Raw genomic sequence first — 27,794 nt, 5'->3', positions numbered from 1 at the left:
CTGCGCGGGCCTAGCCCAGCAGCACGGGCACCGCGGGCTCTCCACGCCGCAGCCCCGCTCGCAGCCAAAGCCTTGCCACGTAACGCTCTACAGGGACCGAGGACGGGCACCCTCAACCGGCGGAGCTGGAGCCGTTATGCGAGCCGGGCCCCGTCCCCGTCCGCCCGGTAGGCTGAGGGAGGCGGCCGCCATTTGGCGGGGCGGGGCGAGGGGCGGGCCTGCCCGCCGCCCTGTTTGCGTTCAAAAATCGGCCGGCGGCCGCGGCCGCCTCTGCTCGGGTCCTTCCCTCACCGCGAGGGGCAGCTCTCGAGGCAGGGGGCTTGGGGGGCTCTCAAGGCCGCCGTGCCTGTGGCCGCGTCCTCCCTGCGGGGCAGGAGGCGCCTGGGGAGGCAGCTCTTGTCGGGAAGAGCGTAGGGTTTTGCTGGGGAGTGCTTGCTGCGGGTGCTGACCCTGCTCCGTGTCACTCCCTCCAGCCATGGCATCGCAGGAGGCTTCCGAAATGCCCTCCTTCAGCCTGAGCGGTGTGAGGGAGCGGATGCGGGAGAAGAAAAACGGTGTCTTGAGAACTGCGAAGCTGAATGCATCGCTTGCGTCAAAAATCAAAACGAAAATCCTTAGTGAGTATATCTCGTGTTGCAGCATGTGTAGAGGCCGCCTGCTGCGTTAGGTTTTAACTGTGCCTTTGGCCTTAGGTGGGGTGGGGAGGCAGTCTCTTACCCGGAGCTTAGAGTTAACAATGGCTTATCGGCCTCTGGGTTTCTGGAGAATTCAGTACCCCGCAGAGCAGCGTGGAGTGCCCTGAGATGCCTGAAGGTGCCCGAGATATATGTGACTGGCGAGTATAACAGAAGCTGTGGAGGAATCGTGCTGCTTTCAAACAGCAGCTGGGGCCGTTGCGGGCTGCTCTAGTAGCATTTCCAATGGCATTAGATTACTCTGGGTAGCTGAGTCCTCAGGATCCATGCTGGGGGTCCAAACACCAGAAGTAAGTGTAAAAAGTATTTTGATATTTATGTAATCTATTGCAGAAGCTAGCTCAACTGTGATTTTTTTTTTTTTGGGGGGGGGGGGGGGAAATACTGAGAAAGTAATGCATAGGGTTATTTGGATTACCATTAAAAAGTTAAATGTTATTGTTACTTCTATTTATTTATTTTGAAATTGGGAAATAAGGCTTTAAATCTGCTCAACGGATGCTACAGAGGAAGGCAGGTTCTTCTCCTTTTTGGATGGAGATGAGGACTGAGAGCTATAGCTGACTTGCTCAACCAGAAGCATATCTGTCTGTACTCAGCTCCTGAACCATACCATCATTCATTAAGAACTGAAGTGGTAGCTTGCTGACTGAGCGTGACCCTCTGAGAATGGAGAAGGTGTCAGTGTCTGAAGTGTTGAAGGTTATTATGGAAAGTTTCCCTGCTGATGTTTAGAGAATTCTGTAGTTACCTCTGTATGGGAAGGAATTATACTACTGACTGTGTAGAGGACTACTGAGTTGTAGAGATCTGAGCCTGAGGGAAGGCTCATCTGGGAAGAGGAAGGCATGGATGAGACCTTGAATGCTGATTCTTTGCGTTACTTATCTATTGCTTACAGACAACTCCTCCACTATTAAAGTTTCCCTAAAGCACAACAATAAAGCACTGGCACTGGCCCTCAATGCGGAGAAAGCCAATGCACAGCGGCTCACCCAGGAGAAGATCAGCTTGCAGAAGGAGGTGGAGCACTGCCACTTCCAGAATGCCGTGCTGCGGCACAAACTCTGCTTCTTGGTATGGCACTAACAGAGGGGCCTTCATGGAGAGGGGTGGTGGGTAGCACTAGTACCTCAGCCTTGGGAGAGGTGTGTGGGCAGTCGCTGATTGTCTGTATCTTCTGCATCTGAAACAAGTCTCCATATAAGTGTTTAATCTTTCTTCTAAGCTGTGGTCTTCCCAGAAGGGCTGTACTTTTTTTTTCTGGCTATCTTTGTCCTTGTTGGAACGGATGTTTAGATTTAATGAACTTATTGTTTCTCTATTTATTACCTCAATTTAGAATAACACGATGAAAGAACTTGAAAACCTTGTGGCTGCAGTTAAGATGGCTCGGCTGTCTGAGGTAAACTGTGGGGAAATGTGAGTGCATTAGTTGTACTAGAAAGGAGGCTGTGTTTGTCTTGCTTTGTGTCGCCTGTTCCCTTCAAGTGTTTGACATTTCTTCTGTTTTTATCGGCTTGCTTGCTGGCTGCATTCTCATTTTTAGCTTGGTGCTAATGATTTTTACGGTTGCATCTTGGGTAACTTCCACAGGAGAGGCTACAGTTATAAACTGTCTTCTTCTGGGTCATTGTCTGTATTGACCAGGAGACTTCTGCTTAGGCCAGGTTGTGATTTTTGCATGCTGGTGCTGTTTGTTGCCATGGTGACTTGGAATAGGGAATAAGACATTTCATGTATGTCATGTCACTTGGGGTGTTTGGGGGAAACCTTACTTCCTAGTCTCAGACTAGGAACTACCTGAACTACCTAAAGTTTATTCCTAAGCCTGTGGAGGCGGAATCTGACTCTGCTGCAATTCATTGAGCATAACTTGCAGTAAATGACTTCTGTAAACCAGCAAATAGCTGTATGAGCCAAGGCCTGTGCCTGCAAACATCCTCCTGGAAGCGGGACAAGCAGCCTTCTGCAAGGGACTCCGTTCTTTTGAAACGTTGGAGTGGGAGGATGGGACCTTTGGTTGTGCAGTTTTAAATTGGAGAGGGTAACTGGTATATTTGACAGTTTTCTGGGTGAAACTGAGTTGCTGCTGTCTCTGTGCAAGGGGCTGCACAGGTGATTGCAAGAGCTCTAAGCCACCCTTCTGTTTCTCTGTTCTCCAGGTCCATACAAGTTCTTCATCCCTGTCCCGTGGCCGGAAGAGCAACATAACTGAAGATAGTTGGTTTGATACTAGTGCAGATGGTCATTTTGTGAGGTGGGCCTTAAAATGTCAGATTCTGAAATTCCTTGCGTTTTGTGTGTGTGCCCAGTTGTCACTTTCCCATGAGATGCCTTCTTAAAACACCAGTTTGATATTTTCCTTTACCCTGTGTCTTTCTGCTGCCATTTTTTGTCTTACTTGCCCTAGTGCCAAGTCTTTGTGTGAATTTAACCTTCTCCCTCCTGTGTTTGAAAACACATGTGGTGGTTTTACCCAGCTGGGCAGTTGAGCTCTACCACAAGTGCTCTCACTCCCCCTTGTCAAAGGGAAAGGGGGAGAAAATACGATGAAAAGGGCTCAAGGGTTGAGATAAGGATGGGGAGATCACTTGACAGTTTATTGTCATGGGCAAAACAGACTCAGCATAGGGAGACAAATAAAATGTATTGCCTATTACTAAAAAGCTAGAGAAGTGAGAAACAAGGAAAACAAACTAATAACACCTTCCCTCATCCACCCTCTTCCACCTCCTACCCACTAAGCGGCACACGGGAATGGGGGCTGTGGTCAGTCTATAGCACTCCTCTGCTGCTCCTTCACGGTCCCTCCCACGGGATGCCATCCTGCCTGAACTGATCCCATAAGGGCTTCCCACAGGCAGCAGCTCTTCAAGAACTGCTCCCACATGGCTCTGTACCATGGGGTCCATCCATCCCCCAGGAGCAAACTGCTTCAGCACGGGTCCCCCACAGGCAGCAGCTCCCCCCAGACCCCCTGCTCCTGCGTGGGCTCCTCTCCACGTGCTGCAGCTCCGGCCCGGGGCCTGCTCCTGCGGGGGCTCTCCATGGGCCGCAGCCTCCTCCAGGCCACATCCACCTGCTCCACCGGGGGCTCCTCCGCGGGCTGCAGCGTGGAGATCTGCTCCATGTGGGACCCATGGGCGGCAGGGGGACAGCCTGCTCCACCAGGGGTCTCTCCACAGGCCACAGGGGAACTGCTGCTCTGTGCCTGGAGCACCTCCTGCCCTCCTTCTGCGCTGACTTGGGGTCTGCGGGGCTGGTTCTCACTCCTCTCTGCCAGCTGCTGATGTGCAGCAGTTTTTTTCCCTTTCTTAAATATGTTCTCACAGAGGTGCAAACAACATTGCTTAGTGGCTCAGCTCTGGACAGTGGTGGGTCTGTTTGGAGCTGTCTGAAACCAGTCCTTATTTAACATGGGGCAGCTTCTGGATTCTTCTCATAGAGGCCACCCCTGCAGCCCCCTGCTGCTAAAACCTTGCCACATAAACCCACTGCAACACATGACTTTCAGATGGTTCTCACCAGCCACAAAGAAAAAACAGTTTTCTTCCCCAGCCCATGTTCTGTGTTGCTTCACAGACAGTAGATCATAGAATCATTAAGGTTGGAAAAGACCTCCAAGATCATCTGGTCCTACCACCACTGTCACCCACTAAAGCATGTTCCTAAGCACTACGTCCAGTCTTTCCTTAAACACCCCCAGGGATGGTCACTCCACTGCCTACCTGTTCTTTTGGATTCTGAGGCCTGTTGCAGGTATGAAACATGCTCTACTGTTGTCCTTTCTCACCAGTGGTGAGCTGATGCCACTGAGGGTGCCCGTTTCAAAGCCATGTGATGTGGGACAGCAAGGTGGCAGATCCACAGCTGTACGGAAGTCCTCGGTCAGTCTTCGGAGATCTGCTTCTGATAAGCCCCAGGAAATTGTGCCTGTTGTCTCCAAAGATGCTTTGCCATCACAGTTTGCTGAGAAGCCTCAGTCCCACCAGGAAGAAAATGGGAAGAAGCAGAGTGAAGCAATGGAAGCACAAGAGGTTTTCCTTGACTCTTCTCTCTTTGGAGGTGTGTGCATCTTCTGTGGTTGTTCTGGTATGGTTTGGCATGTGTGTAGATGTTGTGTATGAGTGTAGTACCATAGCTCCCCTTTGCTCCAAACTATAGCCCTGGTAGCTCCTAATTACAATTAGGAACTATGTGCTCCAGTGACACTGATATTAGCAGAGCTATGAGTATCCCAGAATGGGATGTCTTAGTGGGAATGACTGACATTTGCAGTATCTCAAGACTATTTGTTAGTCTTTCTGAATAATAGGGACTGAGCTTACATAAGACTTCTCGGAAGTGCTTGAAGGTGCTATTCCCCAGAATGTAACTGGGTGCACAGCTCCTGTTCCACGTGGCTTTGCCATATGAATAACTTTCATGTAGATCCTGAGCATCCCTAAATGTTAGGGCTGTTTAAGGGATTTCGCTTCAGGCTGCCTTTGTGTTCTGAGCAAAGTCAGCTGAGCAATTCTGTTACTATGGTGAGTTTGGGGAGTCCCTGTGGAACAAAACCATGCCTTTTCTGTCTTTGGGCTTTGTGGTAGTGTGTAGGACATGTGTCTAGTGGTACTGAGAAAGCTGACTTCTGTCTGCTATGTTCCTCAGTCTTAGGAATTAATTTTGTCTTTCCAACAGAGCCCTTGTGCACCACTCAACAAAATCTCAATGATTTGCCAGCACTTGCTTGGGAAAGTCAGCCACTTCCATATGAAGGTGATGAGATGGTGAAGCAATTTTGTGATCGTCTCTCGAAAGGGCATGTTACTCAGAGAAGAAAGCGTTCCACCCTGTTTGCAACAAGCACTCTATCTTCTAGTGAGGATACCTTCCCACATGTCAGTTCTACTGAGGCAACCCAGTGGAGTTTGACTAAGGACAGCAGCAGCTCCAGCAAGAGCAACACGCAGGCACAGCTGAAATCTCCCAGCTACCTGGTTTCATCTTCTCAAGCCACTGTTAGTCCCAATAAAAAATCTTTGGGTAAAGAGACTTGCTGTGATCAGCCACAGGCTGAAGAAACTGGGTGTGGTGTTGAAATAGATCCCAGCCATAGCAAAGTCTCGGAGTTTATTCCTGTAAAGGTTAAAAGTAAGGGTAACTGTAAAACTAGTGAGAAAAAAACTGTTAAAAAGGCAAGCACGGGAAAAAAGAAAAGAAATAAAAAGAATGTGGAAAATAGCCCTGATATACCTCAGGATGAAGAGAGTACCCTAAATGCAATGAAGCTTTTTCAGTCAAAAGTTGCAACAGGTTCTAGTGAGTCAGAAGCCTCAGATATGAGGCAGAAGGCTTGTGTGGGGTCTTTGGAGAGGAAGAACAGAGGCTCCAGTGTGGAGCAACATTCCCATTGTCCTGATGAAGTCCGAGTTCCCAGAAGAACATACGTCGTGAATCCAGCACAACTGAATAGTATTGGAAGTGCTGACTTACCGCAACAAGTTAAGAAAGATGCTGTCTTTGAGTTCGGAAGCATGGCGGATTTATTAAAAAGTCCAGTTCATGCCTTCTCAAGTCATAAAGTTCCCTCAGATGAATCCACTTTACAAAACTCATTTTTGTTGAGGAATGAGACTTCACATGCATGTGCTTTACAGGAGGACTTACCAAGTGTGAGCACAAAGAGCATCAGACAGAAAACCAACAGAAAAACTGTAGTAATTAGGCAAATAAATGACTCTGAGGAGACTCTCGTAAGCAATGTGAAGATACCAGAGGCCAAAGCTGAAAAACAGCCTAAAAGAAGCCAGACAAGCAGGAGGAAGACTGTCAGGGTAAGCGTTTGTAGTGATCAAAGAAATGAAGATAATTTTGGATCTTGTATAGGTGTTCCAGAAGTAGCTAAGGAGTGCATGAAGAATTCACTAGACAAATGTAGCAGGAAGACTTATGTTGTTTGTCCTTCGGATCTTACAGGAAACTTGGTTAGTGTCCAGACAAATTTTGAAGGAAATGAAATTGTACCTTCTAGGTCTATTCCTGGGAGCCAAGCTAGCAAAATTCCCAGACTTCAGAAGATGATAGCTGCTCAGAACAATAAAAAAGAAACAGGGGACCTTCAAGAAAAGGAGCAAGCTGAAGATGACAACACAAATGCTTGGCAAAAAGGGGCTGATCCCAAAGCAAAGCCTCGGAGGAACAGGAACACCCCTACTCCAAAGATGGATTTCCTCACCAGACAGAGCAATGGTGCCAGTGTGCTCCCTGGAAGTTCAGTGGAACTTGCATCAAAGCAAACTGTCCCGATGGGGAAACTTCCCTGCACTGCAGATCTGCTGCCTGAGCCAGTTGTCTCCCTGGAGGAGCAGATAGCTGAGAGATCATGTACAAATAATCTTATGGGCTCTTCACAAAGTCTTGAGTCCTCTTCTGTGGTCTGCTCTGCAGCTTTACATATCAGCGCTGGCCTTACAGATCTACTGGTTTCCGAGAGCTTAAGTACTGAGGGCAACAGAATCCCAGAGAAATCCTCTCTTTGGCCAGAATGCTCTCAGGTTTTTAAAGAAAGGGATGGAGAAGAAACACCTGGGGAAAGAAACCAGCATGGGTCAAGTTCTGAAGATCATTCCCAGAGTTCATCTTCACAGAAACTTGGTAGGTGGTGGGGTGGGGAAGGGACCTGTGTTTGGAGACTGGTACCAAAGGATGCAGATTGTCTTTATACTCTCATGGTTTATGGAGTTAAAGATCAATGTTCAGTACACAATTTATGCTTCTACTTACGCTGGCCGGTCACTTTCATGGCTGCATTTGTTTGTAGTTTATCAGCTTTCTTGTAGAAACTTCTGGTTGCTCTTTCATGCATAGGTACTGGGAGATTAAGAGCACGTGCTGCAAGTCCTCTTTTTTCCACTCTTGCTATTTACAGGGCATGCCTGTCAATTTAAAAAACTGACCTGCTCAAACAGTTGAAAGGCATAACCTGATGCTAACCCTGGCCACTGGAGTTGGCAGTACTGGGGCACAGGGTATGATTAAAAATAACAGCTCTTCCTCTCGAATGGTTAATGCTGCAAGGGTTCAGACTTTATACTTTTAAGTGGTAACATCAATGAAAATTCTTCAGGAGCTACACAAGCTTTTTTTTTTTTCCCCCCATTGAGAATTTTTTTTTTGCATTTTGTTTCCCAAAGGATTTGGAGGTATTATCCCATGTCTGGTAGCAGTAGTTACTTTGATTCTTTTCAGGAACTTGTTATTGCATGTTCTGTAAACAGTTATGTGAGGTTGTGGAGAAGGGGGGAAGTTTGTCCTGCCTTCTTGGCTGACTTTATTTTGAAAGCTGCAGTAAACATTGGCATGGTCCTGCTTTGCAGGAAGCCTTGCTGAAAGTCTCCTAGGTTGTTGAGGTGCTTTAAACTTGATTTCTACAACCTGTAAACTTCTGGGCATTAGAATTGTCAACTACAATTTCTGCAAGGAGAGGCTGCTACAGCTGGGCCCAGTTATATTTGCAGTATTAGTGACTGTAGTATTTGCAATATTTTTCAGTGAGTAACCTAATTTGATCAGTGAGCTGAATTCTGAAAAGCAGTTCTGGGATTTTGGGACAAAAATGGTCTCCTGAGTTTAGAGGTGACATGATTAGATTCAGGATTATGCGGTGTTCAGAGAAACCTGGTAATGCTGACATTCTCTGTTTGGCAGCTATATTTCTAAGGAATTACTTTGATTTGGAAACACTTTGATCAACTCATGTGCATGTCTCTCTTTATAGAGACCAAACCACTACAGGACCTGACCAATGCCAGGACTCTGTCCCTTCCCAGCTCGGAAGAAGTGTCAGGGCGCTTAATCAGGCGGAAGCGAGAACCAACCTGCTATGCAGAGCCAAAACTCAACAGGTTAGGATTTAAACTATTCCTTCCCATGACTTTTCTTGTGCTGCAAAACCCTGCTCTCCTTTCATACACTTGCTCTCCAGGGCTGGATCCTCTGTCGCTTTGTTTGTCTTCAGTCCCTCTTACCCTTCATGTTTCTGTGAGTCCTTCTGCCACAGTGTGGTTAAGCAGAAATTCTGCGTTAGTATCGATGCATGTGCAGGCTTCTGGTAACAAGCTGTCAAAGAACAATTTCCCTCACCAAACAAAAACTCTTAGCAGACTTTGTATGTGGTAGCCTAGTGCTAATGAGGGATTAACATGAGGTTAAAATGTAGGATAAATAAAGAGAATAAAGGGAAAGCCCTGCTTTTCCTTGTTGCTGTTCTGTGCTATTTGAAGTTCTAAACAACAATTAAGTAATACTTCCATTTTAATCAGGTTTCAGTGAAAGGAATGCAAGATCTTGAGGAGGGTGTCTCCCCATATATTCAGTGTATGTGGCAAGGTTTTAATAGGGAAGGGGGGCTGACAGGGTGTCCTCTGTGAGAACAGTACAGAAGCTGCCCCATGATAGATAAGAGCCAGTTCCAGATGGCTTCAGAAGGGACCTGCTGCTGGCCAGAGCTGAGCCAATGAGCAGTGCTGCTTGCACCTGTGAGTGTATTTAAGAAAGCAGTAAAAAGATACCGCACAGCAGCTGGGAGCAAGGAGTGAGAATGTAGAGGAAAAACAGCCCTGCAGGCACCAAGGCCAGTGAAGAAGGAGGGCAGGAGGTGCTCCAGGTACGGAGCATAAGTTCCCCTGTGGTGTGTGGAGAGGCCCCTGGCAGAGCAGGTCGTCCCCCTGCAGCCCGTGGTGTATCACACCAGAGCAGATCTCCATGCTGCAGCCTGTGGTGGAGCAGTTGGATATGGCCTGAAGGAGGCTGCAGCCCTTGGAGAGAGAGCCCCCACAGCAGACTCTGGGCCAGAAGTGCAGCCTGTGGAGAGGAGCTCACAGAGGAGCAGGAGTTGCCACCTGTGGGTGACCCATGCTGGAGCAGTTTGTTCCGGAAAGACTGCACCCCATGGTACGGACCCTTATTGGAGAAGCTCTTGAAGAACTGTAGCCTGTGGGAAGCCTGCCCAGGACCAGTTCAGGAAGGACTTTGTCCTGTGGGAGGAGCCCCATGTTGGAGTGGGGCAGACAGTGACTGTGAAGGAGCGATGGAGACGAATCATTCGGGACTGACCACAGCCCCCATTCACCTGCACTGCTCAGGAAGAGGAGGTGGAAGAGGATGGATGGGAGGAAGGTTTTTTTTAGTTTGCTTTTAGTATCCACTGCTCTAGTCTGTTAGTAGTAGGCAATAAATTACATTAATCTCCCTTAGGCTGAATCTGTTTTGCCTGTGATAGTAATTGGTGAGTGATTTCCCTGTCCTTATTTCAACTTATGAACTGTTTTTCATCATATTTCCTCCCTCTGCTCTGTTGAGGAAGGAGAGTGAGAAAACAGTGTGTTGGAGCTTAGCTAGCCATTGGTTTGAAACCACTGCACCCCATGAGCAGGTTGGGTAATGTTTGCTGCTGCTGGCAGGTATGAGTACCAAGGCAAGGAGCTGCATCTTTTCCCAAAGAAACTGTTGTATATCTAGTAGCTACTGTACAGAAGCATTGAATTCCTAAAATGATGTCTTTTGTTAAATTGATTTTGTTGAAACAATGCCTGTGCTGGCTAGGTGATGCTGTGTTTTTCCCTGAAAAGTACTGCAGTGTGAATTTCATGTGAGAAATGAGTTATAATGGTTCAGAAAGTACTCTGTATGGGTATAGCTGATCCAGTAGGGGACAACAAATAAACTGTACTACCCAGTCATCTTATGGTGGAAGCATTTCAGTAAAAACAGAAACTTTAGAGACTAAAATCATATGTGTATTCAAAAAACCTCTTCATGGTTCAGTCTAACCCTTTTGGTTCTGCAGCAAACTGAGACGGGGTGACCCATTTACAAACACGGAGTTCCTCCATTCCCCTATCTACAAAAGTGCGAAGAAAAAGATCAAAGCCAAGGAAATGACCAAGAAGATCAAAGAGGAAAAAGATGATTTCTGAATAATGTACTGGTGCCAAGGCAAGCAAGCTGATAAGAAGGGGAAGAGAAGGAGCCAGAAGTGAAATAGTGGTGAATAGGCAGCCATCAAGCTCCTGGCATGTGTGTCTTTGCTAGAATGTATCTAGTATTGTGTGTAGCTTTTTTAAAGTATAAATAAATTCTATGTGGACGGTATAAAAAGCTCTGTGACATTTGATCTGTCTCTGGTCATCCCCCCCCAATGCTGGGGTGCCTGTTTTCAAAGGCTTTGTCCATAAGTGGTTTTCACAGAAACACAGAATTTTAAGGGGTTCGAAAGGGACCTCAAGAGATCATCGGGTCCAACCCCCTGCCAAAGCAGGTTCCCTAGAGCAGGTTGCCCAGGTAGGCATCCAGATGGGTCTTGAATATCTCCAGAGAAGGAGACTCCACAACCTCCCTGGGCAGCCTGTTAGTGCTCCGTCACCCTCACTGTGAAGAAGTTCTTCCGCATGTTGATGCGGAACTTCCTGTGATCCATTTTTTGGCCATTGCCTCTTGTCCTGTCCCTACAAACCACTGAAAAGAGGCTGACCAAATCCCTCTGTCTCCTGTTTTGGTAGCGTAGACAGATAGCTGGTTCTGCCACTCCTCTGTTGGCTCAACACAAGCCTGGAAAGAATACATTCACCTTGGAGGGGAGGGCTCATCTGGCACTGCAGATATCACAAGACTGCTGCCTGGGCTTTCAAAAGAGTGCAGCAGCCTGGGCTTTGACAGCAAGCAGAAGAGGAGGCTAATGTACTGCCCAGTCTCCTGGTGGAAGGTGGCTTCTGTATGGGCAGCAAGTTGCTGGGGAGTCATGTTTAGGATTGAATGCTAAAGCCTTGGACAGCCCTAGAAGTTAGAGCTCTGCTGCTTTCAAAGGGAGCCATGTCAGAGAACTGATGTATATTCTCTCACTGTATTTGCTGTCTGAGGATTTGCATATCTGTGGAGTTGAAAACAGCCTTCCACCACCAATCTTAAGCATGAAACATGCACACATCTAACTACATCAGTGTCAGCCCTAAAGGTAAGTTAGGCTATACTTTGCTTAAGGACAATTTTTGCTGGTTCCCACTGCTGGGAGTGTTGGTGCAAGGCGGTGTTAATGTTAGTGGGAGCCACAAGGGTCCAAGAGCTCTGTGAGTTAGTTGGTACACTGCAAAGTAGATGATCATGTTTCATGAAATCCTGTGCTCTGTTCTGTTGCACACTGAGTGTCCACTGACCTCCAGCTCTCGATTTGATGGGATCTACTTGTGTTTAACTTTGAAGGTTATTGATGCTAAATGCTTGAGGGAGTGATAGTGAGAAAAGGGAATATATTAGTCATAAAGGAGAGGGAATGAGTATCCACAGAAGCAGGAAAAGTAGTTCCCTCATTCTCCATGGCAGAGCAGGCAAAGGGTTCTTACGATCACGCTGCCTTTTTTTTCCCTCCTAATGCAGAGACAATACTGCTTTCTCTCTTCAGTACTACAGCAGCACTCTTCGGTTCACATGGATAGATTGGGTCCTGCTGTACCCTATGGAGTCCTCCAGAAGGTGGAAATTTTGTGTTGGTGCAGAAAGAAAGCTATACTGTCAGGGAATTAAAAACAAAACAAAAAGTGTAAGATTTAATTCTACTTCCCACTTGTTTGTTCTGTTCCATGAAAAGGGCTAAGATTATTCCTATATTCTGTAATGCCAGAGGCTGGGTAGGAGCTAGTAAGTAACAAGACAATTTGTCAGAGGTGCTGCTGGATTATGACCTGTCCGATTGTGGCATGCTACTTGTGTCTGCAGGCAGGTAGGCACATAGATCTCAAGATATTTCTGATGGATATTTCCATTGTCTCAGAGTATTCAGAAATAACTTTTCTAGGTGCACTTTTTACATGCTGTTGTTAATAACAGACTGCCGGACTGGCTGTTGTGTTCATTCACGCTATGGTCACCGTGACAGCTGCTAGTACTTGTGGAGCCATGTTTCAAACACATGTGCAGCCCTAGAGAAATGTTAATGCTAGCTGATCTAATTTGATCTGATTTTGCATTTCCATCCTAACCCACACTTAAAATAGCTGGTCAGCTGCAGGGTGTGTCTTATCTATAACCAGTTTCTGATCTTCACTGAGTGGTGATGTATTAGTCTGATGCGAATTTCAAGTACAGTAATATTTCCATCTGTTTTCATTGCTGTAGCCATATACTGGCTCTGAACAGGAAGTCTACTTTGGCTATTTCTGAATGATGCTGGCAGCAGGACATCATAACAGAAAATGGGGAGTAGAATTTGTGCACTAGTATTTATATGTTACTGCTTTGTAACAGTGCTCATGTTAAGAAATATGGGAGGTAAGCTCTGCAAGTCTGACTTCAGCTATAACCTCACTCATTCCTGCTGAGTTCTCATACTGTTTTTCTACCAGTCAGCTGCCCTAGGTTCTCACCTGGCAACCACAATCAATGTAGCATAGACAGCACTGCATCTGGATTAGCCATGAAAATTGGTTTGAGCTCAAAACCCTTTTTCTATACAACCATTAGCCTCTCCTTTTCCTGTCATAGTTAATGAAGTCTTTGGGAGAATAGACCACTTTTTGCTGGTGTGAACTACCAGCACCCTGTAGAGATTAAGTATTCCTACTGGGGCTACTTTGTTTCTATGAACCCTTTCTTCAGGGTCCCATTCTAGTTGGATGTAAGGATGGGAATACAGAGCCACCCTGGGTGGTCTTGTGTAGACTGGCACCCCTATTGCAGGCTTTTCAGCATTTTTTTTTAAGTAGATTTAGCATACAGTAAGTGAGGCTTTCAGCACTGCAAGATTAATTTTACAAGAGGCTCCCTCAAGTCAGTTGTGTGTCAGTTACTTGCTGTTGTAGGGGGGTCTTTTTGTTTTGAAAGGTTTGAATCGTACCTGGGGACCTGCAAGGAATTAGCCAGCCAGCCCTGTGCTCTGCCTCCAGCTGCATGGAGTCGCTAGCCTGTATTTACCAAAATGGTGCTCTTAGTCTCAGAAGAAAACTTCAGTGCAAGTGGTACTTTTAAGTTCTTGTGTATTACGTGATGCTTACCCCCCCCCTTGCAGCTGACATATGGCCATCTAGGCCACAACAATTAAAACTCTGCTCTAAGAAAGGAGAGAAGTTATTTCATGTTTGTATCACATTGTGAAAGTCTATCCCAGTATGTACTGTGCTGGAAGGTACTAGAATCTATTTCTGAGGTAGAATTTCCCCTATAACTGCTAATCACACAAAAGGAAGGAGAGACACAAGAATGTTAGTTGGCTTTTATTTTAGTCTGCACTAAAATATTCTTAAAAAAATGGATGGAATAGTTCTTCAGTCATAATCTGACCTGCTATATCACAATAAGAAGTTCAGTAATAGTCCAGACAACTGGAGAAAAGTTTTGCACCGTTATGAATTACTTGGGAAGGGAGGAGGGAACAGTTCCTATGTTTCACATCCAGTCAGATGGAATATAACACATATACTGCATTTAGGACACTGCAGCATGGTTTTATTAGGCTTTTAGCTTATAGGGCTTGTTTCCAGCATTTACTAAGTGCTTCTTCTCAAATGCTAGTCCTGACTTAACAAATACCTTGTAATCAGGATACTATGCTCCAGTTGGCACTAAAAAAAATACATTAAGAGAGGGGCTGCAGTGGAGCTGTCACAGTCCTGTGAGCTCATTTATACTCAGTGGACACTATTGGAGCAATAAGGACGGTTCTGGTTTCTAAGGTCTGTTGGACAGTAAGTCACTGCTGGTTTGACCAGAGGTGTGACAGAGACCGGCTTTCAGTCTGAGAGGAAAGGAGGAAAAAAAAATCACAGATAAAGTCAGAAGAACCTCAACTCTGCTATGAATGACACAAGGAATCTAGTCCCACATTGAACTTCAACACTACAACATTCAGCTGCTTAGCAAAAAATAAGGCCTAGCCTAGCAGCTCAAGGGGTTTAAGAAAACAGTATCTTTTAAACATTTAAAGTTTACATTTTTTTCTAGTATTTGAAATGTTACACAATAGTGATGCAGTGTCATTTAAACCACAGTATATGTGGGAATTTCCTTGTTAGCAGAGCTTGAGTAGAACCCATGCCTTAAAGTTTGGGCAGAGAAGCTAGCTTCCCCTTCAAGTTTTCAGCAAGCTTGTCCATGAATTCAAAGGTGTTCAGGTAGTCAGAACGTGTGACACTGTGGGGGAAACAAAACAAGACAGACATTAGTTATGAAGCTGCTCAGTGTTCAGAGTGACAGAAGACTACTCAGAGGGGTGTTTAAGCCCTTCTCTGAAACCAGCACCGTCATCTGTTCATCAAGATGTCTTTTTTTGTGAAAAGGCTCCAGAGAAGAGGTAGGCTAGGTGGTAATTTGCAGTGAAACACATATTCACCCTAAGAAATGGACAGGATGAGATCTGGCCAGTGTACCCAGACTTAAAAAAAAAAAAAAAGAACTGCAAAGAATCATTTATATTATTGTCCCCCCCCAAACACTTGTCACAATAGCAGGTGCAGAGCAACCTAGACACTAAGCTACTTGGGGCAGGGTGTGTTTCATGTTCTCTCTGTACAGCACCAGCTGCAGAAGAGCCCAGTTCTGTGACCAAACTCCAGCAATTCCTCACCATGTCCACTACTAAAACAACATTCCAACAAACATCAAGTAAAACCAAGCCCCTTCCAAACAGAGGTGATTACTTTATTTACTTACTTAGGTAGGCCTTTGATACAGGCAGCAAGGTCTTTTGTCATGAAGCCTGATTCAATGGTCTCGATACACACTTCTTCCAGGGCAGCTGCAAAGGTCTTGAGGCTAGTGTTGTTGTCCAGTTTAGCTCTGTGAGCTAGTCCTCTTGTCCATGCAAAGATGGAGGCTGAGAGAAAACACTAGATTATTGTTCTTTTAGAACTCCTTAGACCCTTAAGATGTTGTACTAAACATATGCGGAACTGTTATTTTAACATTAAAAACACTGAAAACAGAAGAAAGTTGGGTGTTCTCTTTCCCATTACCAGACTATCTTCAGCTAGACATCCTTTATATTTTGTGCAGCTCTAAAGAAAAGCAGAACTTGGAAACTATCCCCTACCTCCAGCAATCTCCTCTTTGTATCTATCTGTTACTTATTTTGTTCCTTCCCAAGTCAGAATGAATGACCTGCAAAGGGGCTCTGATTACAAAGAAAGCTGCCCTTATGACGGAGAACTTATGACACTCTTCTTCTTGGTATTACATTACATAGCATGGTCCCTGTGCAATTGTAGAGGAGTCTTTTCTTCATATACCATTCTAGATACATTTACACTTTAAGCACGTACATGGCTTAGAGAATGGCTGGGTTTTATTTGAGCATCAGGAAGGAGAATAAAATAACCAAACAACCTAAACCTTTACTCCTCTGTGGCTATACACACATCATTTGGGGAAGAGTGAAAGCATGTTTCAAAAGCTAGCTTATGTCTAGCTTATTGCTCACATAAACTCCATTCCAGCCTGCTTTAGCTCCAGGGATCTCCATAGAAGACAAGTGCATTATGAACTACCAGTGTCACTACTCAGTAGTGTTAGGCTCTCCAGAAAGGATGCAGGTGTTCTTATACCAAACCTGTTCTTTTATGCGTAGAGATCACCAAAGGTCAGTGAAAGGCAGCTCACCAATGGGGTTAGTGGAAGTTTCTTGGCCTTTCTGGTGCATGCGGTAATGACGAGTAACTGTGCCGTGAGCAGCTTCTGCTTCAACAGTCTTGCCATCAGGGCAGATCAGCACGCTGGTCATCATCCCCAGAGAACCATAGCCTACGGAATATATGGCTCAAAAAGTTCAGTGTCTCCTTCAGAGAGCTCTATCTAAATTGCCCTTAATCCCCCCATCCTACAGAACTCTCCTAGCCTTGCTGTATTTGTCAACAGCAGAGCTGCTGCTGCAACTGACTGACTAGTTTTGACAGTTTAAAGTGACAGCTCATCTGAGCAGAAAGTACTGCTGAACCATAAGATAAAGACATGCAGACATTCTGCCCCACTTCAAGAACATTAATATTGCCGCCTAACTTGGTAGACAGTTTTTTTTTTTAAAACTGAAAAAGGGTAGTCTGAGACTCCTAAGCAAGCAGCATTCATGTGACAGTCACTATCTCACCCAGATGGGATAGGAAACAAATTTGGGTTCTGAAAGTTTTCTTGCTTATCTGTATAACGCTTTGTTGGGTTAAAAACTGGCTGGATAGCCAGGCCCAAAGAGTTGTGGTGAATGGAGTCAAATCCAGTTGGAGGCCGGTCACTAGTGGAGTCCCCCAGGGCTCAGTACTGGGGCTGGTCCCCTTCAATATCTTTATCGATGATCTGGATGAGGGGATCGAGTGCACCCTCAGTAAGTTTGCAGTTGAAACCAAGTTGGGTGCGTGTGTCAATCTGCTCGTGGGCTGGAAGGCTCTGCAGGAGGATCTGGATAGGCTGGTCCGATGGGCTGAGGCCAACTGTATAGAGTTCAACAAGGCCAAGTGCCAGGTCCTGCACCTGGGGCACAACAACCCCAAGCAGCGCTACAGGCTGGGAGATGAGTGGTTGGAAAGCTGCCTGGCAGAGAAGGACCTGGGAGTACTGGTTGATAGTCGGCTGAATATGAGCCAGCAGTGTGCTCAGGTGGCCAAGAAGGCCAACAGCATCCTGGCCTGTATAAGAAGCAGTGTGGCCAGCAGGTCTAGGGAAGTGATTGTCCCCCTGTACTCGGCTCTGGTGAGGTCGCACCTCGAGTACTGTGTTCAGTTTTGGGCCCCTCACTACAAGAAGGACATGGAGGTGCTCGAGAGAGTCCAGAGAAGGGCAACCAAGCTGGTGAGGGGTCTGGAGAACAAGTCTTACGAAGAGCGGCTGAGGGAGCTGGGCTTGTTCAGCCTGGAGAAGAGGAGGCTCAGGGGCGACCTTATCACTCTCTATAGGTACCTTAAAGGAGGCTGTAGTGAGATGGGGGTTGGTCTATTTTCCCACATGCCTGGTGACAGGATGAGGGGGAATGGGCTAAAGCTGCGCCAGGGGAGGTTTAGGTTGGATATTAGGAAGAACTTCTTTACTGAAAGGGTTGTTAGGCATTGGAATGGGCCGCCCAGGGAAGTGGTTGAGTCACCATCCCTGGAGGTCTTTAAGAGACGTTTAGATGTTGAGCTTAGTGATATGGTTTAGTGGAGGACTTGTTAGTATTAGGTCAGAGGTTGGACTGGGTGATCTTGGAGGTCTCTTCCAACCTAGACGATTCTGTGATACAGCACCTGCCAGTATGCTCACCACTGGTCAACCATTAGAATAGAAAGCCTCTTGGTTATTATATTGCTAGGAACTGCCATCTGGTTAGGAAGTACAACTAAATACATGGTTTGCATTCAATGGATTTTCTTGTTAAAGTGAAATCAGAATTGTTTGCTTTTTTGATAGCTCCATGACTGGCCACAGTTACAAAGTTTCCAAGACCCAACACCACCTCTTGGGCCGTTACATAAGATATGACAGAAGGCCACAAGAGACTGCTACTGAGTTTACTGCACTACAGCAGAGGAAGCATCTCATACCTTGTGCAACAGAATCAGACTGCACATCCCCATCATAGTTCTTGCAGGCCCAGACAAAGCCTCCTTCAGATTTCAGGGCCTGAGCAACCATATCATCAATGAGCCTATGTTCATACCAGATCTTCTTGGCTTCAAACTGGGACTTGTATTCTCTAGGAAACAAAAACCAGAATACCCTGATATATAAAAACAAGCTGCACAACTCATGCAAGTAACTGTGCATAGAGGTGAGTTAAACAACACTGAAAGAAATGTGCATCATCTTTGCTTTTTTCTTTTTCCTTAATTGTTATGGTCAGTGCAAGTCTGTTCAGAACCAGAGAGGAACCCATACAGAATCCATGGCTCTCTGTTAGAAGAGATCAACACCATAGCCAGATTTAGCAGAGCCTTAAATAGTAGTGTGTCCTGCAGGACAAGGGAGACTGTGATAGGGAAGCCGTACAGACTCCCGTAGTGAATTAACAACAGCTCATAAGACTGCAAAAAAATGTTTCTCCTACAGAATGACACACTGTAGTAGACAACCATCATAATTACCTGTCATAGATCTCTTGGAAGATGTCTTTAAAGCGGCCATCATATCTCTTCAGGATGGTATTCTTTGTGCTCATGTAGAGAGGCCAACCTTTAGACAGTGCCATTTGGAAGGAGCTGTGGGCAAAATCCTTGATAGACTGGTCAAGATTGAACATTCCCATTGCTACACCACCACAACCTGTAAGCAGAGAGAGAACAAATTTCAGCTGGATTTAATTTTGCTTAAGCATTTGCCAGTCTTATGACAGGCAGGCATTATTCCCAGATACAGTTTTCATTTTAAGGCTGGTTCTTTCAGGGAAAGATTCACTTTGCACTATCAGCTCAAAGCTGGAGCAGTCCTGTGGATAAGAAAGGTGTTCTTGTTTTACAGGTCATAGTATTAAGATGTACTTAGCTAATACCCCTAAGACGTTTCTACCTAATCCACATCTAAGAAGCAAAACTGTGACAGGAGTGAGCATGCTTGAATTTCTACTAATGGGATAAATAATGGAGAGTATTTTCCATCAAAGCAGCAGAAAGAGGTTTGAAGTAGGGGACTCAGTCAAAGCGAGAAGTGGGTTTGCTCCCATCAGTCTTCAACTACACTGCAGAACTAGCTCCAGCAGTAAGAGACTGCTTTTTTATTTAACCTAGCTCAGGTAAACAAGCCCCCACATGCATTCCTGCCTCTTTGATTGCATGTGGTTGGCATACCCTGCAGCTTTGTTTCACCTGCTCAGGCTCACTTCCTGCAAGTAGTGAGGAGAACATACCTGTCATCTGGGTGCAAGGTAAAGTCTTCAAAGGAGCACTGCGGAACCATCAACATTCACATGACTTAGACTGTATAATGCGGGTGTGTTATCAGCCTGAATGGGAGTGCCTTAAACTTACAGCCTAGCTCACCTGGGCGAAAGCAGCATTCAGATCACGTGAAAGGCTGGTTGGGGGGTGAAGGTAGGGTCTAGGGCTTCATAGAAAAGCTTCGTCACCTTCAGAGAACAGCTTTTTGTGCTTTTAAGTGAAAAAGGAGCTATGTTCTTAATTTCAAGCATCTTACTATTGCCACTTCTGGAGTTTGTTGTGCCTTTATCAGGGATCTTTGCTCTGGAACAACCCAGATTTATTTTACTATGAAAACAGAAAAAACAGTCTTTCCTAATATCAATCTGTCCTTACCTCCAGATTATTAGATGAATATGCATGCTGGATAAACTTCCTCTGGCTTTTTCCCTCTTTATCTGCTTGCCAAGATAGCAAGGTCACTTAAGTTGGTATTGGCAGGGAATGGAATTCTTGCTGTTACCAGTGAAAATACATGTTGTCCCCCTGCCTCCCTTAGTGAGTCAAGGGCAGAACAGGGTCTGACCAAAGATCGTAGCCTTAGGAGCCATGATTTCATAGTTAGCTGGACAACAGCTATTAAGTTTTATTCAAATACTTATTTGCATATAGGTAGAAAGCTTGTTGCAATCATACAATCCTACAGCCAATTAAAACCTCTCAATTCAGTGTCAGGGTTGAAAATATTAGTATAGCGATGGGACAAGCTTCCCTTGTGCATGGTGGAGGTGTGCTGGCACAGCATTTGCCTGTGGCGTGGGGAGCTCCCCCAGAGCAACAGCAGTAACTTGCTGCATCTGCACTACCTTGCTTTCTGCTTGCTGATGCAACACACTAGGCAGTGAATCAGACTGACAGCTAGGACTGCCAGACACCTCCAGTACAGGCTCTCCAGTCACTTAGTGAATGAAAACTTTAAAACTGACAGTTAAGCAGGTGAACTCTGGGTAAAAGACTGCAACAAGAGATAGAGATTCGGTTTCCTGTGAGCAAGAATGCCAGAGAAATCAAGTGTTACATACATATGGCAGTTTTGGGACCTGTTTCCCAAGCTAAATGCATACAAACTAGGATTCTGTGTTGTTTACATGGATGTATTAAGTTTTTTCAGCTAGAAACAATGCATTGCACACTCACATGCACAGGTCAGCATCAGGCTTCATATCCTGAACCCTCTGATCACTGACAGGCAAGATAAATGACTGGTGTGACGTTTTCCTCAGTCCTGCCCCTGAACACCCTGGATTCTAGCAAGGTGTATGTAATTGTTTTCACACAAAGCCCAGCAGCATCAGCACTCCCCCTCCTGAGACGAGCAATGCCTACAACCAGCACAACAACATTGCTAGGACACAAATACCTTTGGGACTCCATCTGTTAAAACAGAGTTAGAACCTACACAGCCAGGAGCACCCTTGTCAAATCTCCTTTCCGCCTTTTAGAGTTAGTGTCAGTTCTCATTTCTATTGAGAAAGACTGCTTAATAAAGAAGGGTACAAACCGAAAAGGTGTATAGAGCCCAGCAAGACAAACTAGAACCAGGAAGAATTGTACCTGAATTGTTCTTAAATACAGTTCCCCTCGGGTCAAGCACTGTTTAGCAAGTTTCCCTCTAATCAGAGGGGAAAGCATACATGTCATTACCAGAGTCATTATACAAGAACACGGCAGGTGGCCAGTCTAGTATGGTTGGGTATTTGACATGCTGCTTTGATCCCAGGAAGATTTCAAGTAACTTTCAGTACTTCCCAGATGAATAACAAAGGCTCTAACCTTCTCCTACCTCTGCCTCCTGAAGTCATATTGTACCATCAAACACACCCAACTAATAATTGAATTAAACCAAAACTACCAGTTCCAAGGAAAACAGAGATAGTACCTACTTTCAAAGTTATGGACCAGATAGGTGACTGGTTTGCCTCCATCTCCTGGAGTGTATGTCATCTCTACTTTTCCAGGCCCAGGTACCACAAAATCCGTTGCCCGGTACTATTAAAATAAATTGCCAATAAAGTCGCCATGATTATTTTATGTATCAGGAGGACAGAGCCATGAAGATAATGAGGGTAGGGTAAAGGTATAGAAAATACATAAACAATTATAAAACAATTAATTGTAAACAATTGTAAAAAAAACAAGACAAAGAACATTGAACAGGCTGTCATTTACTCAGCCATGTGTTCATTGGACTATCTTACTGGAGAGGAGAAAGACAAGAACTCAAGAGTCTGCCTGTGTCAGAAGTGATTTTCCTCTTCAGGGGAAAAAGCCTGCAGATTCTTGAGCTCCATCAATTGTCAGAGCATATATTTCTGCAAATGCATAGAAGTTTTAAAGTGCCAAGTATCCAGAGTGTTGTGTGGTTTTTGAGTAGAAAACTTCCCTCTTTCTCCCCTCCAAGCCATTCATATCACAACAACTGATCACAAGAATAAAGAAAAATCATACAGCATCTAAACAAAAGCCACTACTTCTATCCATTGTATGACATTTGTAAGGCCAACTTGTAGTAAGAATTCTTGGAGTTCTGTAAATTGCTACACATTTTGCTCCTTTGAGCTGCACGGACTCAAAAGAGCCAACAGGTACTTCAAGTTTTTAAACGGTGTCTCATCTTCCCAACTGTCCAGAACAGTAGTATTTAAGGTCACATTTCCTTGAAATCTATCATCCATTTTCATGTAGTTTCCCTTTTATTGAGAAAATCTGTTCCTAAGTTACAGAAGTATCTTGCTAGCATGTCCTTTACATTATTCCTTCCATTTTTATCTTATACCTTGGCAGGGTATTAATCCTCCCCTTTAATCCATTGTTTCTTATTATTTTGACCTTCTCAATTATTCAATACTGTTAAGGATTTTGGACCACATTCTTTTCCATTGTCAGGACTTATTTTACCTTCCCACCCCAGCTAATCTTACAGCTTGCCCTCAGTGTTGGGTTTACCCATTTATTTAAGCAGTTACCTTTTCATGGAAAATCTTCCTTCTGTCACGCCTGGCTGCTTTACAGGGCATCATTTCCCAAGGATAACAGTATGGCTGATATTTATCCTCTGGACTGCCCAGAGGCCACTACACTGAGTGCCACACAACTTTTCATGGCCTTGTACTGCCTCTGCCAATGGACATTTCCCTCCTTCTATTCTGCAGCCTGATGTGCCCACTGTGAATACCAGCCCTGCAGGAGCACTGTCTAAACCCCAGTTGTTGATGTCAACCTTAAGAGGCAGAGCACAGTTTAAAAAAAACTATATAAAACAACTTCTCCCATTTTGAGAAGTCACTCAGATCGTTCACTATGAGCAACACTTGCCACCAGGAAGCCCTTATGAGAAGCAAAAATATGGGCTGTGTAAAGCATATTTTCTTAAGGCATTACTATGTAGGGAGGAGGGTTCTGTAGAGGTGAAGAAAACAGCTTAGAGGAAAGAGTTATATCCTGCGTTCAGGTATAGCCCTGTCTAATCCAAGCAGGGGTCCCTGAACACTGTTTATACAACTGCACTGTCCAAGGAACAAAGGCATGAAATAGGCTCTTCCACATTTTGTCAGGTGCTGTACAAAGTGCTAGCAAGTACCCACTCCCAGGTGGACTGCAAGGGATAAAGCAGCAGCACAGGGATGTCTGAGTGCTCTGAAGCTCTACACTAGTTCAGGACTAAGACTTTTCATATAGCAAGAAAAGAGGGGGTAAGCACTGAAGTGACTCACTTGATCCCCATAAGCGTGACGGCCAATGACAATGGGTTTTACCCATCCAGACACCAACCGAGGGATGTTCTTGCAGATAATAGCCTCCCTGAAGACAGTTCCACCTAGGATGTTTCTAATTGTCCCATTGGGAGACTTCCACATCTGCTTCAGCTTGAACTCCTCCACTCTCTTCTCATCAGGAGTGATGGTTGCACACTTTATGCCAACATGGTATTTCTTTATGGCTTCAGCAGCTTCCACAGTCACTTTATCATTTGTAGCATCACGATGCTCAATGCCCAAGTCATAGCTATAACAAACCCACAAAGACAGTCAGAATTGCCCAGGGCATTGGTTCATGTCCAACAGGAAAAAAAACAGTCCCCATAGTTTCAGCACTCTACCCTAACTGAAGTTATTTCCCTCCCACTCCAGCAGCATTCACACTGGAAGAACATAGAGGCTGGTGGGAAGGTGGACAAAAAAAAAAGCTTCAGTTTATGTCTGAGTCTCTCTTCCAGTGTGCGACATAGCCAGTATCTCCTTTGCCTTCCATTCTAAGCTTCCTGACAGTGGAGCTTCCAGCCTGGGTTTTCCATGGCATGGAACAGCACAATCCCCAAGTGAATAAAGGCCTTTATTTCAAGCCTCTTGTACTGAGGGTTTTGGCTTCCTTCATATATTGAGTGTGTGAAGCAACACCAGGCTTCAGATTGAAGACTGCTTTGACAATGGACCCACAATCCTGCTCTGGCAGCACAACTGCTGACAGTCCCCTCAAACAGAGGAAGCATGTTTCCTCCGCTGACTGTTTTACTAGCTTTTTGAGAACAATGGGTGCCCAGTGTGGGCTAGTCCTGAAGCATAGCCAGCTCTACATGAATCTAGCTATTGTGCCGGCTCAGCCAGGGGTCTGCTTTGCCTCCTCCCACCCCTCTTTGAAAATGGAGGTTCTCCAGACTACGTGCATGTATTATGCTGCTGAGTTCCTGTTTGTCTGGGTCTCAACACCAGCAAGAAAAAGCCTGATGTAGGTGGCATACAAATGACATCAGGAACAGGGGAAGAGGTCAGACCTGTGGGTTTAATAATGGCAGCTACCGCCAAAGGCCTCTTTTCCACACAGCTAGGAGCAACACAGCTGGATATTTATTTAATAATTATAGCTCAGAGGCTAGAAAGGGAAGGAATTGTTTATTCTGCTTGACCAGATGCTGTACATAGCGTGCATGTCCCTTTTGCCATAACAGCTGTATTTGTTTTTTCCAAAAAGGAAGCATAGGACAGCCTAGGCTCAGGGAATAATTGCAAGTTAACTCGCACTGCCAGCAGCAGAGGTCAAGCTTAGAGACAACATGGCAGAATTTGTGCCCTACAGCTGCCCTTTTGCCCTCTGGGCAGGTCTCCAGAAACCTGCTCAGAGTCCACAGATGTTAGGCTTCAGGCCGGGGAATGGCTGAAGAAACCCATGTTTCTAATTTTTTAGGCTGCAGGAAGCCATGCAGACTGCCCAGGTACTGGAAAGCAAAGAGAATAGATGAAAATGCAGACCATGGCCGTAAGGGAACTTCTTAGAGGCACAGCACAGAAAACAGGTAATTCCTTATTAAACATTCACCTGTCTACTGCTGTGAAGAACCCCAAAGGTGCTTCCAGTGGAGAGTTAGCCAAACTATCTTCACCATGAACCCACAGTTTCCACAGTACTTATTGTAATTGGTCCTTTAGGTAAGCTGACCAGGAAGTCAGCCTGGCATTTTACCAGTATACAAATGGGCTAGTAGCCTTGCTGCACTAGTGCTGGAAGAGCTACAAGGCTCTCAGTGCTAAGTGAAACCCGATCAATGCTTAATGACACATGCAAATTGTAGCACCAGTCGGCTGTATGTCATGAAGAGCAATTACCTGTGCAAATCCAGATCTACATAAGGAAATATCAGCTTTTCTTTAATTAGTTCCCAGATGACCCGTGTCATTTCATCTCCTTGCATCTCCACAACAGAGCCTCCATGGATTTTTTTAGACATCTTTATCTGTCGTAGATTAAAAAAACAAAACTGAGTTAAAATATACCAGTGATATACCAATACATGTATCCTGCATTTTCACAACACAATTAGTAGAGAGGTACTAACACTGCATACAGGACCTCTCCTGAAGTCTTGAGAATAACTAACTGATATTTTTCTCGAAGCCCCAGCTCCTAGAGAGATCTACCTGGAAATGAAATAAAAGATTAACAGCTGAGCATCAAGGGCCTGTGTTCTGAGCTTTAGTTATGGCTGTACAGAAGAATTTGAAAGCGTAACCAAACTGCTCCCCCCAAATTCCACAGAAATAGATGAGCACTTTTTAAGATTTCATGAGTTCTAATCCAGTTGCCTGTTTCTCTCCCTTTTTTCCTGGAAAATGGTTGTTAATGGGCATATATTTTAATGACAGCTCAGATTACTGGCACTGTTAATATTAATACATTGTTGGATTCTTTATTAGCTTCCTTCCCCAGGGAAGATGAAAACAGGTACAGAAACCCAAGGGCCACATCAACAGTACTTTCTCCTGGCAAGCTTCTGCTGTTAAAATAATTACCAGACAGATTTTTTTTCTGTATGGTACAGAAGTTTCCTAAGATATTTGTTCAGGCTTTAAAAAAAAAAATCAACCCTGAACTCTACCCTTCCAGTTGCACTTTGTTCCTCGACAAAAAAACAACCCCACAAGCCACTGGACTTTCCTAACACAGTGCCCTGCTTTCTAACATCCATAGTTTCTTGATTCTCAACTCTGATTATGCAAGAGCTATGACTTGGCATTTTCTTCCTCCCAAGACAGTCCAGTTCTTGTATGCAGCTGCTAGGATAGTACAGTGAGATACCAAGCCCTTGTGCCTGAATTTACACAGTCTCACAGATACCAAGGTCCATGAATGGCTTTACCTATATGAATAGGCCCTGTGTTCAGGAGGGCTCCTAATTCTGGATGCAGTTATTCAGAGGTAGAAGGTTTGTAGTGCAAGGGCTCCAGGCTATAAATGCATGGGGAGACTGCTCCCAACAGCAAGAGCTACGAGAAAAAAAGCAAGCAAATACTCAGTAACTCACAGCCTCACATTGCTCAATTTCACATGAGCACATAAACTTGAAAAAATGAACTAGTCAGGCACTTTTACCCCAGAGGAAGATAAAATCTTGGCTCACATTAGATCTTTCTAGTCCTCATGGAAAGCTTTAACTTAATGATTTGATCACACGCAGTGTCTCTACTCAGTTTATTTATGCAAGTATTTCATGCCTAATTTTCAGTGATGACAGCTTAAATATGGACCTTCTCACACTCCTGTGGACAAGGCACAGGGTTACTGGCCAGGAGACTTCAGTTTTGCTCTTGGCACTTACGCGTTCAGAGAAACTTTGGTGATTCATTTAAGCCAAAATGTACAGACTCTCACCCACCAGCACTTGTTTTGTGGTTTGATCCCTACTTAAGCAAGGCAAATCAGACAATGTCAGTCTCCCCAGAGCAACAGGTTTTGCAAAGCTAGCTTCAGACCTACATAGCAGCGTTGTCACAAGGGGAAAACAAAGGTACATGAGATGTGCCTGCACTTGAGATACACCTCCACCAAGATGTGGAAATTGCAGCTTCTTAAGCAACTCTGACAGTACCATATGTGTTCGTCTGATCATGGCAGCAGCACCTTTCCTCCCTTCAAGCCCTTGCTCTGCGTACAGGCACAGCACTGCAGCATCCTCCCTCTTCTGAGCACCAGAGCTGGCATGCCAACAGGTGCGTTTCCCCAGAGCACATATTCCCTGCAGTGTCACTTGTCCCCTTGGATTTTGCACTCTCCAGCGCTGCCAAAGATCAGCAGAGTCCTTTTCCTACCCCACCCCTTCTCAACCATTTAACCAGAGCAGCTAAACACGAGCGTTTAACAACCTCCGAGCTCCCCTGGCTCTGCAGCGAGGACCGGGCCCCACAGCCGACAATCAGCGATTTCAACACCTCAGCTCACGTCTGCAGAAGCCGTCTCCCGACCAGGCCTGCCCGGGGGCGAGCCGGGGCGGCTGGGGCAGGCCTTGCCTGCACTTGTCTTCCAGCCGCATCGCCCCCAGCCCCCCCAGCTCACCCAACCCACCGGCGGCGGGGCGAGGCCGGGCCCAGCGGCGAGCGGCGCCGCCGGTACCGAGGGGCGGCGGCGGATCGCGAAGGGAGGATCCGCCCGCTGCGGGTCTCCCTGCCCAAAAAAAAAACAAAACCCCGAAAAACGCCAAGCCGCCGTTCCGGGGCCTCCCCGCGGGGCGAGGGCACGGCACGCCCGGGGGGAGAGGACAAAAGGCGCGGCCCCAGCCCACCCCCCGCTACCTGCGGCGCGGCCCGGTTCCCTCTGCGGCACTCCCGGCGGTGCGGGCCCGGCCGCCCGCGGAGCCTCTTATGGGGCCGCGCCCCCGCCCGGCTCCTCCTTGCTGCTGCTCCTCCTCCTGCTCCTCCTCCTCCTC

The 27,794-nt window shown here is 45.7% G+C and overlaps 2 protein-coding genes across 10 annotated transcripts; one reads left to right on the top strand and one right to left on the bottom strand.

The window, feature by feature from the left end:
• LOC310901998 (uncharacterized protein) lies at positions 1-14,395 on the top strand. Of its 6 annotated transcripts, none has more exons than XM_083842800.1 (9): positions 1-167; positions 474-617; positions 1,597-1,772; positions 2,038-2,100; positions 2,861-2,955; positions 4,495-4,763; positions 5,382-7,337; positions 8,461-8,587; positions 10,531-14,395. In XM_083842800.1, the coding sequence occupies exons 1-9, from the start codon at positions 137-139 to the stop codon at positions 10,658-10,660; spliced, it is 2,991 nt and encodes a 996-aa protein (XP_083698926.1). In that variant the 5' UTR covers positions 1-136; the 3' UTR covers positions 10,661-14,395. The 6 variants fall into 6 exon arrangements, with proteins under 6 accessions (XP_083698926.1, XP_083698924.1, XP_083698923.1 ...); XM_083842798.1 differs by lacking the exon at positions 10,531-14,395 and adding an exon at positions 9,456-10,524; XM_083842797.1 differs by lacking the exon at positions 10,531-14,395 and adding an exon at positions 9,441-10,524.
• Positions 13,931-27,794, bottom strand: IDH1 (isocitrate dehydrogenase (NADP(+)) 1). 4 transcript variants are annotated; one of them, XM_083842859.1, is made up of 11 exons: positions 27,661-27,724; positions 26,232-26,358; positions 25,431-25,512; positions 25,201-25,328; positions 23,314-23,605; positions 21,484-21,589; positions 18,773-18,950; positions 18,233-18,384; positions 16,326-16,466; positions 15,381-15,543; positions 13,931-14,861 (listed from the first exon to the last, which is right to left on the bottom strand). In XM_083842859.1, exons 4-11 carry the CDS (start codon positions 25,320-25,322, stop codon positions 14,768-14,770), a joined length of 1,248 nt encoding a protein of 415 aa, XP_083698985.1. In that variant the 5' UTR covers positions 25,323-25,328; positions 25,431-25,512; positions 26,232-26,358; positions 27,661-27,724; the 3' UTR covers positions 13,931-14,767. The 4 variants fall into 4 exon arrangements, with proteins under 4 accessions (XP_083698985.1, XP_083698984.1, XP_083698983.1 ...); XM_083842858.1 differs by lacking the exon at positions 26,232-26,358 and having other exon boundaries at positions 27,661-27,740; XM_083842857.1 differs by lacking the exon at positions 25,431-25,512 and having other exon boundaries at positions 27,661-27,729.

This window comes from Anser anser, assembly GCF_964211835.1.
Source record: "Anser anser genome assembly, chromosome: 6".
Lineage (NCBI taxonomy): Eukaryota > Metazoa > Chordata > Aves > Anseriformes > Anatidae > Anser > Anser anser.
This window is presented reverse-complemented; position numbering and strand designations above follow the sequence as displayed.

Coding starts and splice junctions, on each gene's coding strand:
- LOC310901998 (XM_083842797.1), top strand. CDS start 137: ATGCGAGCCGGGCCCCGTCCCCGTCCGCCCG. Junction 618..1,596: donor AATCAAAACGAAAATCCTTA/GTGAGTATATCT, acceptor TATTGCTTACAG/ACAACTCCTCCACTATTAAA. Junction 1,773..2,037: donor GGCACAAACTCTGCTTCTTG/GTATGGCACTAA, acceptor ACCTCAATTTAG/AATAACACGATGAAAGAACT.
- IDH1 (XM_083842860.1), bottom strand. CDS start 25,322: ATGTCTAAAAAAATCCATGGAGGCTCTGTTGTGGAGATGCAAGGAGAT. Junction 18,951..21,483: donor TCTGGTCCATAACTTTGAAA/GTAGGTACTATC, acceptor CTCTGCTTACAG/GTTGTGGTGGTGTAGCAATG. Junction 14,862..15,380: donor TGTATCAAAGGCCTACCTAA/GTAAGTAAATAA, acceptor TTTCCCCCACAG/TGTCACACGTTCTGACTACC.